The 16,716-nt window shown below is 41.2% G+C and overlaps 1 protein-coding gene and 1 long non-coding RNA gene across 8 annotated transcripts in view; both read right to left on the bottom strand.

The window, feature by feature from the left end:
* Positions 1-16,716, bottom strand: part of LOC105932290 (IQ motif and SEC7 domain-containing protein 1) — a 146,746-nt gene that overhangs the window by 27,926 nt on the left and 102,104 nt on the right. The window contains exon 1 of one of the 7 annotated variants that reach the window (XM_036139312.1): positions 1,795-2,162. The exons of the other annotated variants lie outside the window; for them this stretch is intronic. Within the exon in view, the coding sequence (XP_035995205.1) occupies positions 1,795-1,859 (65 nt within the window). The 5' untranslated portion in view covers positions 1,860-2,162. Of the gene's footprint in view, positions 1-1,794; positions 2,163-16,716 lie in introns of those variants that run through there. 7 annotated transcript variants of the gene reach the window in all.
* Positions 4,432-8,585, bottom strand: LOC118563727. Its single transcript, XR_004931394.1, has 2 exons — positions 7,479-8,585; positions 4,432-6,983 (listed from the first exon to the last, which is right to left on the bottom strand). It is a non-coding gene; the product is annotated as an uncharacterized LOC118563727 (long non-coding RNA).

The following is a 16,716-nucleotide window of genomic DNA, read 5'->3' as shown; positions in this document are numbered from 1 at the left end:
AATCTAACAATTATTAAACAAATCAAATGTTATACACATACTAACAGCTTTAATAATTCTTGTTACATAATAATCAGATGGTATTTCTTTTATAGCTTTGGGTAGTATTTAGTATCTGTGATTAGATGTCAAGAGACGTTGCAAAGTCCATGAATTGTGACCCTTTTGGCTTTCCGTGTACCGACCAGTCCGTCATTCATCTTTACCAGCCACTCCTGTATTGTTTTGGTGTGAAGTGCTTCAGATTGCATCTCCATCGACTTATTTTCTGCCCTAAAGCAAAGCAATATAAACACGTATGTGTCCTCTTCTGGGTGGGGGAGAGACCGTGACTGCGGGTAAGAACTGGTCCAAACGGCCTTCAAGCTTTATACTTCTTGCTTGTGAACTGTTACTTAATCGTCTTCTTCTTGTTTTAAACGTCTCTATGTTTTAGTCACATTTCTATCATGGACCTACTGTAAGCGTATGTTTTAGCTTTGTTTATTCTACACTTAGTGTTTATCACATTTCTATGTTGCGTTTATGTTCATTGCTGCAACCTTGGTTGGAGAGTAACGCATTTACAGTCCTCTGTATGTTGCGTACATATGCATTACTGACAATTAAAACAATAAATACGAATAGCATCCACAGGACTGTGATATCTGTACTGCAATGATTTAGCCATCTTAAACCTTAATATTTAAGGTTTTAGATCTTCTCTAGATTTAACCTCTGTATTACACCCACTGCTTACAAGCCTGGTTGTTTACATAAGGCAGACAAAATGTTAATACGATGCCAAAGTTAGCAGCAGGTGTTATTACATTTACAACACCTTTTCCACGTTTTTCTTTTCATAGCAGATAAATAAAGTTGGCAGAAAAAAATAACATAATTAGGCACATTAAAAGTCGTTTTCTTTTTTTGCCGTTAGGATATACACATAATGTTTAGCTCATCTGTTATTTTTTTATATTTTATTTAGGTTTTACTAATTGGGGATATTTAAAAAAAAATCTTCAATCTGGCATTGTTGAAAAGAGAGGCATATGTTAATTTTGTTACATTTTCAGAAAATAACATAAAATATGATTGTGAATAAACACTTTCTTTCCATTTTTGGTGTTTGATTAGCAGTGATTACTTGCTGATCAAATAGGAGCGCATTCATTTGCATTACATATTTGTAGAATAAAGGTGAGACTTATAAAATTGACATTGCTGCTATCAGTAGGAGTGAGTTATCAGTGTGTAGACACCATCCATACTTCTGGAGTCATCTGAAATCAGCACTAATCTCCTGTTAACCACCAGACCTCATTCTGTCTGATCAAGGCATTTCTCCTCCTCCCTCACGACCCCATCAGACAACAAACAGAGCGAGCGTTCAATAGAAAAGAGAATAATGAGGCTTATCCTTGGAAACTATGCTCAGCACCTGTCCTTGAACCTCTCCAGCTATGGAGCAGCTCAAAGTCAGTTGTTCTGGGGGCCACGACACACCGCAGGAATGCAATGCACTCCAGCTCCCAGATGGATCCTGTACAGTAAGACTAAACACATCCATACAGTGACTCAGAGCAGGGACCTGATCTGTTTTCCATTGTGAGGGAGTCGAACCTGGAGTGGAGGACCAATCTTTGGAGGGCCCTAAAGCTTTGCATTATTGCTAGTCCTTCTAGTCATAAAACACAACACAATCCTCTTTCATTTCCAATGTCTTCTCATTCAAAAAGGCAAAACACACACACGCATGCTTAAATAAATAAATAAATACGTGCACGTCCTTTACTTTTCTATGAGTCTTACCAGCCCTTTAGCTCCAGTTCCAGCAGCGACTGAGTCTTCTCTGAGTTACACTGCAAACACCACATGCTGGCCGGCAATCACAGGACGATGTACTCCAAACATTAGTGGGTTCCCTCATGAATCCCCATACTGCCTAAAAGGTTAGCCTACCAGACAAACGCATCTCAGCACCATCATCTGCGTCAGGATGCAGCCCACTGCATCTCACCAGCACTCCTGTTTCTTTTCCTGTCCTATAAATGCTAGACCTTTGAGTCAGAGCTAAGTGGCATTCTGCAATCTCTGACAGACAAACTGAGCTCTCTCTTTTTGCCTTTCTTCCTCTATCCCCTCTGCGCGCCGCGCTGGTAGGAGTTTCAAGGGGGGTGGAGGCTTGGAAACATGGGGAGTGTGCTGAGTGTCGGCCAGGCCCTGAGCAGTATAGGAAAGGGGGCGGGGTGCAGGGAAAGGGGGTGTGAAAGGACGGGGGCTTGTATAGCTGTGGAAGGTCTGGGTGAAATATGTTGTTGGTTTTCAAACGCCATGCAAGAATGGGTACCGCAAAAGGATAGGGGAGTCAGGTGAAGCAGGCAGGAACGAGGTTTGCTCGGGCTTGTTACCATGAACATGCGAAATGGAGAATTTACAGCACAGAAAGCTGAAGGGTGAGATGAGGGAAGGCGCTAAAAAATGCAAGCCAGGAGGGCGGGGGAGTGCGTACAGGCTTACAGGATGAGGGTATGGATAGAGACGGTGCAGGTAAGAGGATGCAGCCTCTGTAGAGGCTAAAGGAAACAAAAGCATCACAGATACACACAAAAGAAAAGGGGACGCACTAGAGAAGCAAATAAAAGAGGATCTCTATTAATAGAGCCTTTCGGGTCTGAGATGTGCAGAAGAAAAAAGGGCCAGAGGAGATTTTATCTCTCCAAGCTCTCGTTGGAGGGAAGTTGTCCACCTCGAGCACTTCCGTTTTCAGTCTACTTCAAACCAGCTCTGTTTCAATCAACGGTATGCAAAAGTGTTCACGCCCCTTGAAAAAGGAAAATAATTAATGCCTTTCGTGGAGGTAGATCTGAAGTGTGGTATGCGTTTTTTATTCAGACCCCACGATGCAACAACACAAACTGGAGACAGAAATGTTTGCCTGAAAATCTCTCCAGCTAAACCGGATTGGATAGAGAGTGTCTATAAACAGCAACTACCAATTTGACACTTTGACTGGGCAATTAAAAAATACACGACAATGGTTTGATCTACACCAACCCATCCTAGCTGTGGATACTTGTTTAGGGTAGACAACCTGCTGGAAAATGAACCTCCATCCCAGCCTAGCCAGTTAAGCTATTACCAGCTTTACGGCGAAGAAGAGCCTCCCCACAGGATGATGCTGTTTTAGAATGGGTTTAGTTTTCTAAGCCACATAAAGCAGTTAGAAGTTCGGTTTTAATCTCATTAGAGCAGAGGGTTTGCTTTCATGTTGTCTTACTGACACTCTTCCATAAGGTCTGGCTTTGTTTAGCACATAAATGACAGTCGTCCTGTTCACAGATGCTCCCACCTGAGCTGTGGGCCTCAACGGCTCTTCCAGAGTTACCGTGAGACTCCGAGCCGATTCTCCGATTAATGCTCTCCTTGGACGGTCTTTGGATTTAACGTCATCGTCTTTCCATTTCTAAATGATGGAATGAACGGTGGTCTGTGAGACGTTCAATCTGTCTGGTGTTTTCCCTGATGTTCATAACGCTGTTTGTTTACTGATGTTCTCTAACAAAACCCAGAGGCCTTCACAGAACAGCTGCACTCATAGCGAGATGAAATTATACACAGATGGACCCTCATTAGGTGCCTCCTGAAAGTAATGGCTTGCACTGGTTTTTAATTAAGACTAAAGGGGACTGAATACCCACATATCACACTTTTCAATTTCCTTTTTCTTCCACCTTGCCATTATACGTTACTTTGTGTTGGTTTTTTATATAACATCCCAATAACATGAACTGAATTGTGGGGTTGTAATGGGACATTGCATACCCCTCCTTGTGGATTGCAGCATATCTGCAAGACTGGAGTCTCTACTCCCCATGCCTAACATGCATCAGACCCCACTCTGGCAGCCCCGTGTTGCTGGACTTCACAAGCCAGAGACGAATCACTCCTCTGAGACTCGGGAGGGTGGGGGCAAACTGCCCCCCAGTCAAAAGTATTTTCTCTGGAATGACACGAGCACAGGAAACTATGGAGAATGGCTCCCACATGCAGCCAGTTTACAGGGACACCAATCATCCAAGCAGAGACACACATACACACGTCCCCGAGGAAGATTCTTCTAATTACAGGCCCGAACCCCTGAAATGATCACCTTCTGTTGCCTGTTTTCATCCGAGGCTTTAAATGAAAGATGCGGAATTAGAGACAGAGCCAAAAAGGGTAAGTAAAAGATATTGTGAGAATTGACCGTGACTGTCCGACCGAAGCGGAGTGATTCGCTGCAGACTACTGACCAGCTGATCTATTTCAGTGTGAGACCTTGGCACTGCAATCTGTTGACTACAGCTGCTAATGCCCCGTGGAGGTGCAGAGAGTCGGCTCAACTTACATGCAACTACTCATCATGTTTGAAAAAAAAAAAAAAAATGAAAAAAAAAAAGCGGTGAGTCATTTAAAACCTTTCTTTATTAAACTGGGACTCTGATTATTTTACACAACAGAGGCACAAAGCACCTTGTTAGGAAATGTCTGCATCAGAAATTAGCCCCGGAGTCTGGCTTTGTTTTGGCAAAGCACCACGGGGAGCAGCAAACTGGAGTTTATTTTTCTTTATGAGAGAGAAATGAAGCTATTTGTTGGTCTAATGCGAAAGCAGGTGATGTTTTACCGCCTTATTGTTTCAGCACGAGGCCCGGGGGGGCGACATCAGTTTCAGAATTGAGAAGAGTGCTCCTAAACTCATTGCCGTTTGATGAGTTTTAAGTAAATTAAGAAATGAAAGTCTTCGCAGGATTAGTTAGTACATGTGACTCTCTGAGCCTGCTTGGCCTCCGAGTCTTCCCTTTCCTCTTCTAGAGTTACGATGCCGTCTAGCCGTCCCGTCTGGTGAAGGCCCACTCCATCTCTGGAGTCCTGGCTGCGCGGCGCTGCGCTCCAGCATGAGGTCATTCAGAATTCCAGGCAGAGGCCCACTCACTGCTCATAAAATACCGTTTCTTCAACTCAATACATATGGTCCTTTCTGCATCTCAGCTCCATTTCCATCAACACCCAATTTGGTTTTAATCCCCTCCCTTCTTTTAATCTTTACAGCCGTCGCAGAGCAAAGAGAAGCTGGATACACTGGAGTTGGGCCGACGCCAAAGAGGCATCCGCAAGTCAGAGACAAGCAGCTGAAAACTGCTTTATCTGGTGAATTCCCACAGATGTGCTGCCCGAATACTGTTAGGAAAAAAAAAAAAAAAAAAAAAAAAAACTTGACTCTGCTTTTGCAAGAAGAATGAAAAAAGACAGAGCGGGGGGAGAATAGAGCAAAGGAAACGGCAGGGGGAAAGTGATAGCTTCCTGGAAAGTTGGTCACAAGATTTTGGCACGGCGTGTCCCATCTACATGACATCATGTGTAGTTTCCTCACTATCTGCTGCTTTTTTTTTTTCTTCCTCTGGATGCTGAGCAAAGGAGGCCTGCGTCGAGAAATGGAAAATAAAATGAAAACTCAACCCCTCGCCAGGTCTGGAAACAATTAGAATGGGCTGATGTCATAGTTTGATACAACAGTACGCTAAATGAGATGTAGTGGCCTGGTAGAGCTTTGTGAACACAGAGGACTTTGTATAAGACGGGGGGGGATGAAAAAAGAAACAGTTCTCCTGTAGACTCTCGGGAACAAAGAATGTCTGTGCATAACAAAGATCTGGCAGCAGATGTGTAGTATAAATAGGTCTGATTTAGGAGTAATTAAAGGATATGTTGCCTCTGCTCATCACATCCTGGCAGCAAAGCTGGACCAGATGTGCTGGAATAGGGGTCCTATGGGAAAAATCAAAGTTGATCAAACACAAGTGATATCTGAAAGTGTTCTTTTCTTTCCTTCAGTTTTTACATCTACACAGTAAGCAGTGAACACTTCTTCCACTTCGGACAGAAATAAACCATCCACTTCCAAGGAAACAGAAGGCCGTACCGCTTTTGATAAAACCGAATACTGTTTCAAATTGCCGAAAACGTTTACTGTAAACTACAGAACCATGACAGGACTGAGCTCTAAAATAACTTAGTGACACTGTTATACATAATGCCCAATTGACTAACTTACAAATTACTATATTATTTTACTGCCCATAGTACTGGTTCACGTTTTATTTCTAAAAACACACACATGTAACATTGCAACCACTTCTACCACAAACTGTTAATGACCTTGTTAAATTACACAGTAATGTTGCAATAAAATCAGTAAATAATGTAAAAAAAAACAACAAAAAACTAACACATCTAAGAGTAAATTAGAGCTTTTTCCTCCCAAATATAATAGTGGAGACGGACGTTTATTTTAAGTTAATCCTGTAGAACAGAATTAGTGAACATTCTGCGGTATGGCAGTCATATTTTGAGATTTCTAATTAAAAAATGAAAAGGAGAAAGTGTTAAGGAATCATAATCTGTTTTGTTTTTTCTTTATTTTCTGGCAGGTTTTATTTGCACTAATCTCTTTATTCTATAACATGGACGTATTATTTGTAGATTTCCGCTGCAGGAACATGAAACAAGGAGCTAAGCTATAGGGCAGCAGTAATTGCACCACTCATCGGTGCGGATGGTGTTACAGAGGGAGACTCAGGTGTTTAGTTACTTAGAGATGTAACAAGGTATTTCAAAAGAAACTGCATAATCTATGCCTGAGCTTCACAGAGGCTGTTGGAGGAGCAGAGAGAGTAAGACTTGCAACTGATAACAGGAAGGATGAACAAAGTACTGAAAAGGTACTCATGTCTAATATGATGCATGGTGGATTTGAAAGTGGAGGCAGAAGTAGGAAAAAGATCAACACTCTGGAGAATACACACAGGGACTGCTACATGTATGCTTGTGCCTTGGTGTCTGTTCCTTTATTTTCCTGTAAAGTGCTTTGAAATACTTTGTGTGTCAATGGAGTGTTTTGCTGAAATACCAAAAAAAAAAAACTCTGATTTGATTTGCATGTTCTTGGTGTAGATGACCTCCTCTTACCTGACTCCGCCAGATAGATTTGCTCCGCATATCCATCTGGAAACCTTCCGTTGAAGTAACTTTGGGAAGGGGCGAAAATACTGGTTAGCTGATTGGCCTATGTTGGTGATAGACGGGCCAAATGAACCAATCAGATTCGTCGACGCTCTGTTACGAGCGACGACGAAAACACAACCACAAGCCAAGCTACTCTTGCTGCTGCAGGTAAAGGCTCGTTAGCTCAGCAGAGAAATACTCTGTAATTCCGATAAAACTTGCTCGATAGCCACGCTAACGCTAGTTTCATCGGCTGAAGCCGCCATGTTCTTTAGACTGAACTGACGCGCTTCCCGTTGCGTCACACCTCAACCCGCCTCAAAGCCAACGCTGATTGGACGTTCGTTTGGTGAACGGCTCCAAATTTTCTTTAACGGAGAGTAGCCAGACTGATCTGCGAGTGAAACCTTGAAAGCTCGCGAGATCAGGATGGTCTCACGAGGCTAGACCTCCTCTGGTTTCCTTTCACATTCCAAGGTCATATCCGAGCCAGGTGGAGGCTCTAAATTTCCCTAAAATATGAATGCCAGCCACTAGTAACCGGCTCTTGGGCATTCCTTGGCAATTTTTTAAATGACTGAGTGGGCAGCGAAATTGCAACTAAATAAATAGCACCCTCTCGATAGCAACAGAGCAGAGCTATACTTTACAACTAAACCACATGTTTGTATATTTCCTTCTGTGATTGCAGTTTCGTGCATGGGCTCAGCTTGAGAGCTGCGTTTCTCCCTGATTTCATTCATCTGCTCTCCGTTTCTCTAATTCTCTTTATTTTCTACAGCTGACATACTGTTTTGTGCTTGGGTTATCAGAAGTGGGACGTGTTTGTCCTGTTCAGCGGAAGCCAACCCCGTTACGGTTTATCGTATTTCTCTGAAGCGCTTCACAGTCGCCCCACCCCGACATAAAACTCCCACTACGACGCAGTTCTCCCTCGGCTAAAAATAGCTCCATGTGAGGTGACACGCTCTGCTAAACACAAAGCTGCAAAGAACAAGACAAAGAATACATATATTCGCACAATGGGAACGCCACTGAATGCCCTGCTGATTTCATCTTGTTTGCTCCTTTTCGGGACACACCGATGAGAGGCGCTTTTTTTTTTTTTTTCTGTGACCCAATGCTGTAAAATCAGGAGGTCAGCCGGGGAAACAAAGCGGGGACTCGGGCAGTTTCTGGCGGTGGTTTGTGCTCAGGGCAGCCAGGGTTTCTAAATGCGACAAAGGCCACAGTGGGTATAAATACTCGTGGTGGTCATAATGACTGCAGCTAGGCGGCCTGAATGACAAAACAGAGGCCTTGCACGATGGGGGCACAGTCCAGAGAGGGCACTTAACATCACATCGCCTCCCACTGGTGACAGAGGACACAGCACGTTCCCTTTAAGATGCAAACTTAAGCCTGATGATGATGGGGGTCAGGGGGTGGGGGCAGTGATGTCACTCGTGATGACTGAGGTCAGATATTTTTTGTTCTGAATGCAAGTCAGGGGATTACTCAAAGGCACCAGGATGTAACAGACCGGCTTTTTCTGGCTGGGAGAAGTTTGTGCATGAAGCAGGGAGTGGGGGGTGGGTGGGGATGGGGGGCAGTGCAGTTATCTATTTATGGCAGCAGCAGACTCACACCTGTCTCAAGTGACAGTCCTGTGGTTGACAGAGTAGAATAGCCCAACAGAATGTGGCACAGCATTTGAGTCATTCTAATGGCCACTTTAAAATAACACGAGTTACACTATTTCAGAGCAATAATATGCGTCATAATTAAAGCATGCTCATTACTTTGATGCAAGACTTGTAAAAATGTATTAAACAATGAAACAATTATGTATACACTGCAAAATCAGAGCTAAACATAAGTCAAATTTTCTTGAAATTAGTGCATTTATACTTGATTTGAGCAGCTAAATAAGATTATCTACCAATGGAGTGAGTATTTTGAACCCTAAACTAAGATAGTTAGATATACTGCACTTGAAATGAGATGATAGAGATGAGTTGTTCCTATTTTAAGTGCAAAATAACTCATTCCATTGGCAAACCATCTTATTTACGTGCTCAAATCAAGGACAAATACACTAATTTCAAGAAAATTTGACTTATTTTTAGTTTAGTTTTTGCAGTGTACGTGCAAATGTTAGCTGGCCAACATACTCCGAAGGATTTGATATCCTCATCTGTCGTAAACAACTTCCTAAACTCCTTGAATGATCCGCTTCCTGCCCAAATAACAGCACGGTGGGCAATAAACCAATAAAAAGACAACCAACCCTTAAAAGAAAATCACATCTGCCTGCTGTCTTGATTTCTAGCAGCCATCCATCATTTTTATCCCTAAAATACAATCGAAATGTATCCATCTTCAAATATAAGCCAGGCAATTAATTGGAGTTGTTCACATATTTATGTGAACAAGTGCTTAATATGTTTCTGCATCAGACAATTTAAGCACTGTGGGGCCAAGAAGTGAAATTACTGAATAAATTTGGGGCTTCCAACAGGGAAACTTGCTGTTTCAATCCAATTTTGTTTTATTATAGGTCACACCATGGCTACCAATACTTTCTCTAAACTTTTAGCATTTAACATGTAATGGTCCAGAGCTGTATCATCTTTCTGCAATATCTCAGTATTTAAATTGTGTACTTTATAAAGGAATGTACCTGTGTACTATTAAATATACCAGAGAAAGTTGGTGATTGCACAAAGATAGATTTAAAGGTGTTGATTTATAAATCAAGCAAACCGGCATTATGATAGTTCTGCGATACTGTCGCCACGTCTGTTTATATTTGTTCATCGCATCCAAGAGCAAATTATTTTTCGGCTGAAAAAAAGACCATCAAAACACTATCAAGATGGAGGTTTTTGCTCTTTTTTATAAGCATATTACATGGCTATATACCTTTAATATATTCTCTATGAATGATAAAGAACTAGGTATGGGCTAGTATGATTTACGTGGTGTGATACCACAGCTGTAAGGGTTGTCTCAAAAATTAAACAGGATTTAATTGCTTTATAAAATTTAAAAAGAAAAGAAAAATGTATTCCTGCTAGTGCAAAAATAATAAAACATAATATTTACAGTTATCTAAAGCCATGTGTGTTTTAATCATTTTATATGTTTGCTTAAGCAACATTACAGGGAAACCTCTTGCTTATGAGTTTTCAAGTGTTAATTGCTTATTATAACATCATTATAACAGTTTTTGTAGAGTGAAACAACGTGTAGTTTTAAAACAGATGGGTGGTGAAAATTAATCTTTCCAAAGAGCCATATTTGTGTTTGCTATAAGAAAAGTAAAGGTTTGATTAATCTTCTTTCAGCCTGCAATCTGTAGCAATGTGTGGGGGAGGCGCAGGAACCACATTCACATTACTCTATGCACTTGTTTTTGTTCTTTGAGTTAACCAAAACCCATAAAGCCTGGGGTCATATGCTTTGATGAATGAATGCGGATTATATCGACAATGCCTTCTGTCCCTTCTTCTGTCTTCATCAAGGAATCTGCAGCGCATTTTGAATTTGAAGGTCAGTGGTTTATTATGATTGCTGCAGAACTGAAACCATGTTCACACAAATGAATGTGAAGTTATTAAAATCCGCTTGAAATAAAATTGTAATCATTGGTCGGACTTCAAAGAAAACTAGAAAACCGTTCAATTTCTGTATGTGATGCAATCTACCTCAGACAAAAAGTGTTGAGGTTAAACACATAAAAAAGGATGAAACACAGATCAAAACCTATTTCTCACAGTTCACAAACTGCTTCCACTCCGCCAACTCTCCCCTCCACTGATCACTGTAACATCACAGTTCGCTTCAAGTTGTTTTCCTGCAACCCTGAACTCCACCCTTACAACTCTGCCTCCATGGCATCTCAAGCCTACAGCGTAAACGGCCCACAGAGGCCTAAAAGAGCGCCTTCAAATTCAACCAACCACACTGGCACAAGTCATTGTTTGTGCTGGCGCGGCATATGAAAGCTGGCTTTCACACATGTGCTAATGTGCCTGATTCAGAAAAAAACAGTCACTGAACAGGACGCGCTGTTCTGCCATGACCATCAATGTGTCAACATGTCACATACCTCAATATTATTGTTTTTTTTTTTGGAGACATGTGAACGAGAGTTATCTATACAGCAGATTTTAGAAGCTGTTCTCCCCCCCACTTTATGCTCCGCTTGGATAAAAGGTGTTTTATCTTGCACAGCTGATTAGACAGTAAAGGAAGAATTCATTGTTCTTTGCAACTCTGCTCAAAGTTGTTCAGGAGGGATGGAGAGCATCTGTTGACAGCAGTTTTCTAATGTTTCCACAGTTTCGCGATTGCATTAAGGTCTAGAGTTTAGCCGGGCCATTCCAACACATGAATATGCTTTGACCCAAATCGAGCCATTGCTGCTCTGGCTTTAACTTTTAGGTCTTTGTTGTGTTGGAAGGGTGACCCCACGCTTCGGTCAAATCTTTTCTGGTGTTTTTTCTAACCAGAATTGCACTCCCATCCACTCTGACCAGTGTCCCTGTTCCAGCATAAGAAAAGCATCCCCACAGCCTGGTGCTGCCACCATTTTTCACAGCTTTTTTTTTTTTTTTTTTTTTGTATACAGCTTACCGGATGAGCTTTGACACAACGATGGGTTCAGGACGCAAAAGGTTAAAGGTTTTTCATTGTACTGTCAAGCAAACGAAGTGAATTTGTTGTTAAAGGGAATAAATACCGCTTTTCTCTATTATTTTCCTTCGTCTCTGAGAGTGAAAGGGTTTGGTCAGTAACAAAAGTCAGCAACTCAGCAGAAGTGGCGTGTCAGGGTCTCTAAATGTGAAAGGAAATCCTGACTGTCATGTTTTATTTTCCCATTTGTTCAAACGCTGCATATCCAAGCAGATAACAGTTCAAATTCCACAAAGATGAAAAAACAAACGATAGGTTTCCTCATGATGAGAACTTGATCGGCTGAGTTTAAAATTTAATTCAAAGGCCACAGTTAAAAATGTCTCAACAACAAAAAAAATGTTCATAAATATTTTCTCTTGTTTATGCATTCATGGAAAAAGTTTTTTTTCCTCTTTTTTTTTGGTGGTGGTGGTCATGGTAGGGGACTAATAATAAAGGAAATGCGAAAATAGTCATATTTATGAAAACAAACTAGACTGATAGGTCAGAGATTCATTGTCGGAAGATAACCAGAAAGCAATTAATCTCTAAACAAAAGCACAGAGATAAAGCTAACACGCCTGACTCCTTTCTTCCACACAAAAAATGAAGAAAGCAGCTGTAAAAACCTTCTGTGCAGGTCACAAGAGTGCTGAGAATGGATTCATGTTGACATATTCCAGAGGAACAAGATATCCTGAGTGTGCAGGTTCCATTCATACCACGTCTCTCCAAGACCTGCAGGGTGCAAGTCAGCAGATCTTATATTTCAACCTGCGCTCCATTCAGACAGGCCGAAACCGGTGCAGGACACGGCGCGGGGCCTTCATGCAGAACAACAAGCACACTCAAATTCATGATAAGGAGTCATTCAGGAGGGGTTATGTCTATGGTTTCATTACCTCAACGCCTCCTGTGACCTCCTCTTGAGCCATTTACGAGAAAAGTGGGTTACAGGAGTGCACAGATTAATTCACTGTCTCTATAATGAACTAGACGATAGATAATGATGTTTTTTTTTTTTTTTTGCTGCTGCACAACAAAAGTAAATAAAAACCAACCCTTCCATGAAGAAACTACAGAAGCACCAGGGATTCGTATGACTTAAAATCTTTACAACAGCCTATATTGTAGAAAATTCAAAGAATAATGAAAAATAATCCTCTGATCGGTAGGAGAGGAATTTTAAACGTGGCACATATCCATCTGAATCCCCTGAGGTTGCACTCATGCTCCAGAAGCCTTGTCTCATTGACTAAAAGCACAGCTGAGATGCCTGCAGCATGCAGAAATATAGACCCTAGCACTCCTGCAAATGAACAGGCTTTAAGAAAACAGAGGATGTTTTTCCACCTCCCATTTTCTGTCATCCCACAGCTTTCCCGAGAATCCGAGCGCTCCACGAAGAGACCTACATGTTCCAACATGTTGGTTTAGGGCTTTTTTCATTACAGAAAAAAACACCCGCAATAAGAAGCAGGATGAAGATGTGATTTTGTGAATATGACTGACTGAGAATGTGTCATGTCCTGGTTCAGACCATTTCCTCAAGACGATTCAAAGCAAGACCTTGACATCCGAGAGAAAACTTATTTTCTACAACGGCTTGTCAGCAAGGGAAGTTAACATTTGAAAGATTAATGTTTAATCTAGGAGGCAGTGATATTTCTTAATGTTTCTGTGATTACGGCTAATATTCTGGCCTGAGGTTGGGTTACATCAAAGCCAGGTTAAGCAGAGACATCAACACGCTGCATGAAATAAAAAGCAAAGACAATTAGGAATTCATGGCAGGCAACTTGAGATATTCACTTTAGGCAAATTTAATTAATTTGGCCAGCATTAGAGCCAATTACTCCTGGTAGCTTCATACAACTAAATGAAAAGTGAAAATACAGTGCTTTGCAAAAGTCTTCATTCATACACATTAAACCTTTATGTTTTACTAATTAGGTAACTTCTAAAGGCAACTGGTTGCACTACAAATGGTAGCAGCAGGAATGTCTAACCGTCCAAATAAAAGGGTCTGAATATAAATTTGTGCAACATGTTCCAGCTTTGTCTTTTTTGTAAAAGAAAAATCTGTACTCTCACACACACTCCTGTAACATAAGCTGAGGTCATTGATTTTAACAAGACAAAATGTGAAAAAGGCTCTGGATCACTTTCATGGACACGTGTGTGTATAACATTCAGCACCCCAGACTTCTTCTACAAACATTTGTGAAAGAACGGGTGGCTCAGTGAACTCTTATGGGTACTGTGATAGGATGCCATCTGTGCGCCAAGATTTGCTTGTTACTAAATCGTCAACAGTCCACTGTTAGTGGTACCATAATAAAGTGACAGTGATAGGAATGACGGCTGCTAAGCCACAAAGAGGTAGAACATGTAGTTGAGGAGCATTGAGTGTAGAGGTTGGTCATTTTCTGCAGAGTCATTAGCTACAGACCAGCAAGCTGCATGTGACCTTCAGATTAGCTCAATAACAGAGTAAAGAAAGCTTGATGGAATGAGTTTCCATGGCTGAGCGGACAAATCCAAGAGCTTTCATCAGCTTTGAAAGGAGTGGGTTAAAAGACGCCACCATTGGACACAAGAGCAATACTGATTTCTACTGTTCTCCAGTTTTGCATTGCATTACATTGAAATGACTGCTGTCATTTCAGCTTTTAACTTTTTGAACTCTCTTTTTTCTTCAAAGAGAAGAAGAGCAGGTACACCTGGTCTGACGTCCTGTTAAATGTGACATCATCCAGGGAAGACAGATCACCCGCTATTACGATCTAATGTAGAACAGATTACTAGATCAATGTGTGCTTCTGTGCTTTTTGTCTCTCTTGTTGTGTCTCTGCTCTGTCTTCTGTAACCACCAGTCAGCCGAGGCATATGACCGTTCATACTGAGCCTGGTTCTGCTGGAGGTTTTTCCTGTATAATCTGACCTAATCTGTGTAATATGATTGAATTTGACTTTGTAAAGTGCCTTGAGATGACATGTTTCATGAACTGGCGCTATATAAATAAATAAAATTGAATTGAATTGAATTGAATAGAATAGAGCAGTGGGGATGTGCTCTCTAAAGTGACAAATCATGCCTCCCTGTGTACCAATCACTGTCTGGCTTTGAGAGTTGCCAGGAGAACAGCATTTCCTGACTGTATTGTGTCCAGCATAAAGTTTGGTGCAGAGAGGACGGTGATGCTGAGGTGAGCCTGTTTTCCAGGAGTTTTGGCTCGGCCCCTCAGATCCAGTGAAGGGAACTTTAAAGGTTTCAGCATACCAAGACGTTTTGGACGATTTCATACTCCAATCTTTGTGGGAACAGGTCAACTGGCCTCTATCTGATTTACCACGACTGTTGGCAAGATCCATATAGACCTGGATGAGCTAATCTGGTGTGGTGAAGTCCTAACCTCAACCCAACAGTGAAGCTTTGTGAGAGCAGAGACTGTGAGCGAGGTCCTATGGTCCAACACAAATGTGCGCCTCGGGGAATGATCAATAATTCCCAATAAACCCTATGGATTAAGAGTGGGATGTCAGTCAAGTTTATGGGTGGGTGTTTGTCTGTGTAGACAGATGGGTCAATACTTCTAGCATTGGCTAGGCTATTATAGGGTGTGTGTTATAGGCATAGATTTTTCTTTAAGAAGACCACAAACGCAAAGAGTCAATCTAGCAAATGGCTGGTCCTTTGAAGCCAAGGACTTCTTGAAGTGAGGTAATACCAAGAAATCATCACTGCTGCTGTTTTTTCAGACCTTATCATCCCTGAAAAGGATGTCTATCTTTAATAGACTCAGCACTTTGAATTGTCTTGTTACTGAAAAGAGCTTTATAAATAAACTTGCCTTGCCTAATATACTAATGTAACTATAATTCAGCTTTGATAGCTGGTCCAATTGTTGTTCACATTTCAAGTATAAAGTTAAGAAAACTCAAAAAACTCCAAATACTTTAGGTAAATATTTAAACTGTTTGCTTTTTCAGGCGCACTTTTAAAAAGGTCAATACTTCCTCGATAAGTGCAGTTTAAGTTTAATGCTAGAATCAACTAGAAATTAGCTGAGAGCTGCAGGGAACACCCTTGTTTCATCCTGCGCTTCAAACAGTTCCTCTAAGAAAAATAGTTATGCTGCTTATATCTGGATTTATCTGGAAAATGTAAATATATATAATATATAAATATGTAACACAAAATAAGGAGTTGGCTAAAATCTTTTAAAATAGAGACACCATGGGGTTTTGATTTGAAGAGAGCCCGTCTGTCACTGTCGGCTTTCGAGGTACTTTATCAGCCCTGCTGCACAGCAAATCCATTGGGTAAATAAGGTCACCAACCTGACTTAAACTTCATGTAAACTGTGCAGAATACCACCACAAGCGTGCAGTGACAGCTGAAAGGAGCGGCGCCAGAGCGAGGGATTTACTTGCTCAGACCGACCCTGAAAAGGGGACGGGATCCTTTACTCGTATAATCTGTGCATGTTTTCAAAACTAAGCACTCCGCGTTCCACAGGAGGGTCTTTGTGAGTGTGACAGATCACAATAATGCACAGTGGACCTCCTGTACAAACACGAAAACATCTGTTCAGTGTAAACTAACTGCATGCAGAAAACACCCTATTTAGTTCATTGTATTTAGGCCATTTTGGGAGTTTTTTTTTTTTCCAACTATGTCCACAGCAGAACTGAAAAGCCAGGTCACTTTGTCTGCATCTACAGGGCCCTTCTTTACAAAACATCACAGCAGTTTGTGCAACGTAATGCTCCAGAGATCCATAGCAGTCCCGTCAGTTTATACTTAATATGGAATTAATTAATAATAAATAATCCTCCCATTTTAAGGACAATAACCTAAGTATGGTTCAGTTATTGTTATTTTTGTTATTTATTTTTATTTAAAAGGGGGTTCTGATAGCTGGCTTCACTGTTGCCCTCATTCCAGGCATTAAGCAAACTACTGAATATTTAATATTCAAAAATAAATATTTAAGTTGCTGTAACTGTTCCTGTTAAATC

Source organism: Fundulus heteroclitus, chromosome 1, assembly GCF_011125445.2.
Source record: "Fundulus heteroclitus isolate FHET01 chromosome 1, MU-UCD_Fhet_4.1, whole genome shotgun sequence".
Classification (NCBI taxonomy): Eukaryota; Metazoa; Chordata; class Actinopteri; order Cyprinodontiformes; family Fundulidae; genus Fundulus; species Fundulus heteroclitus.
This window is presented reverse-complemented; position numbering and strand designations above follow the sequence as displayed.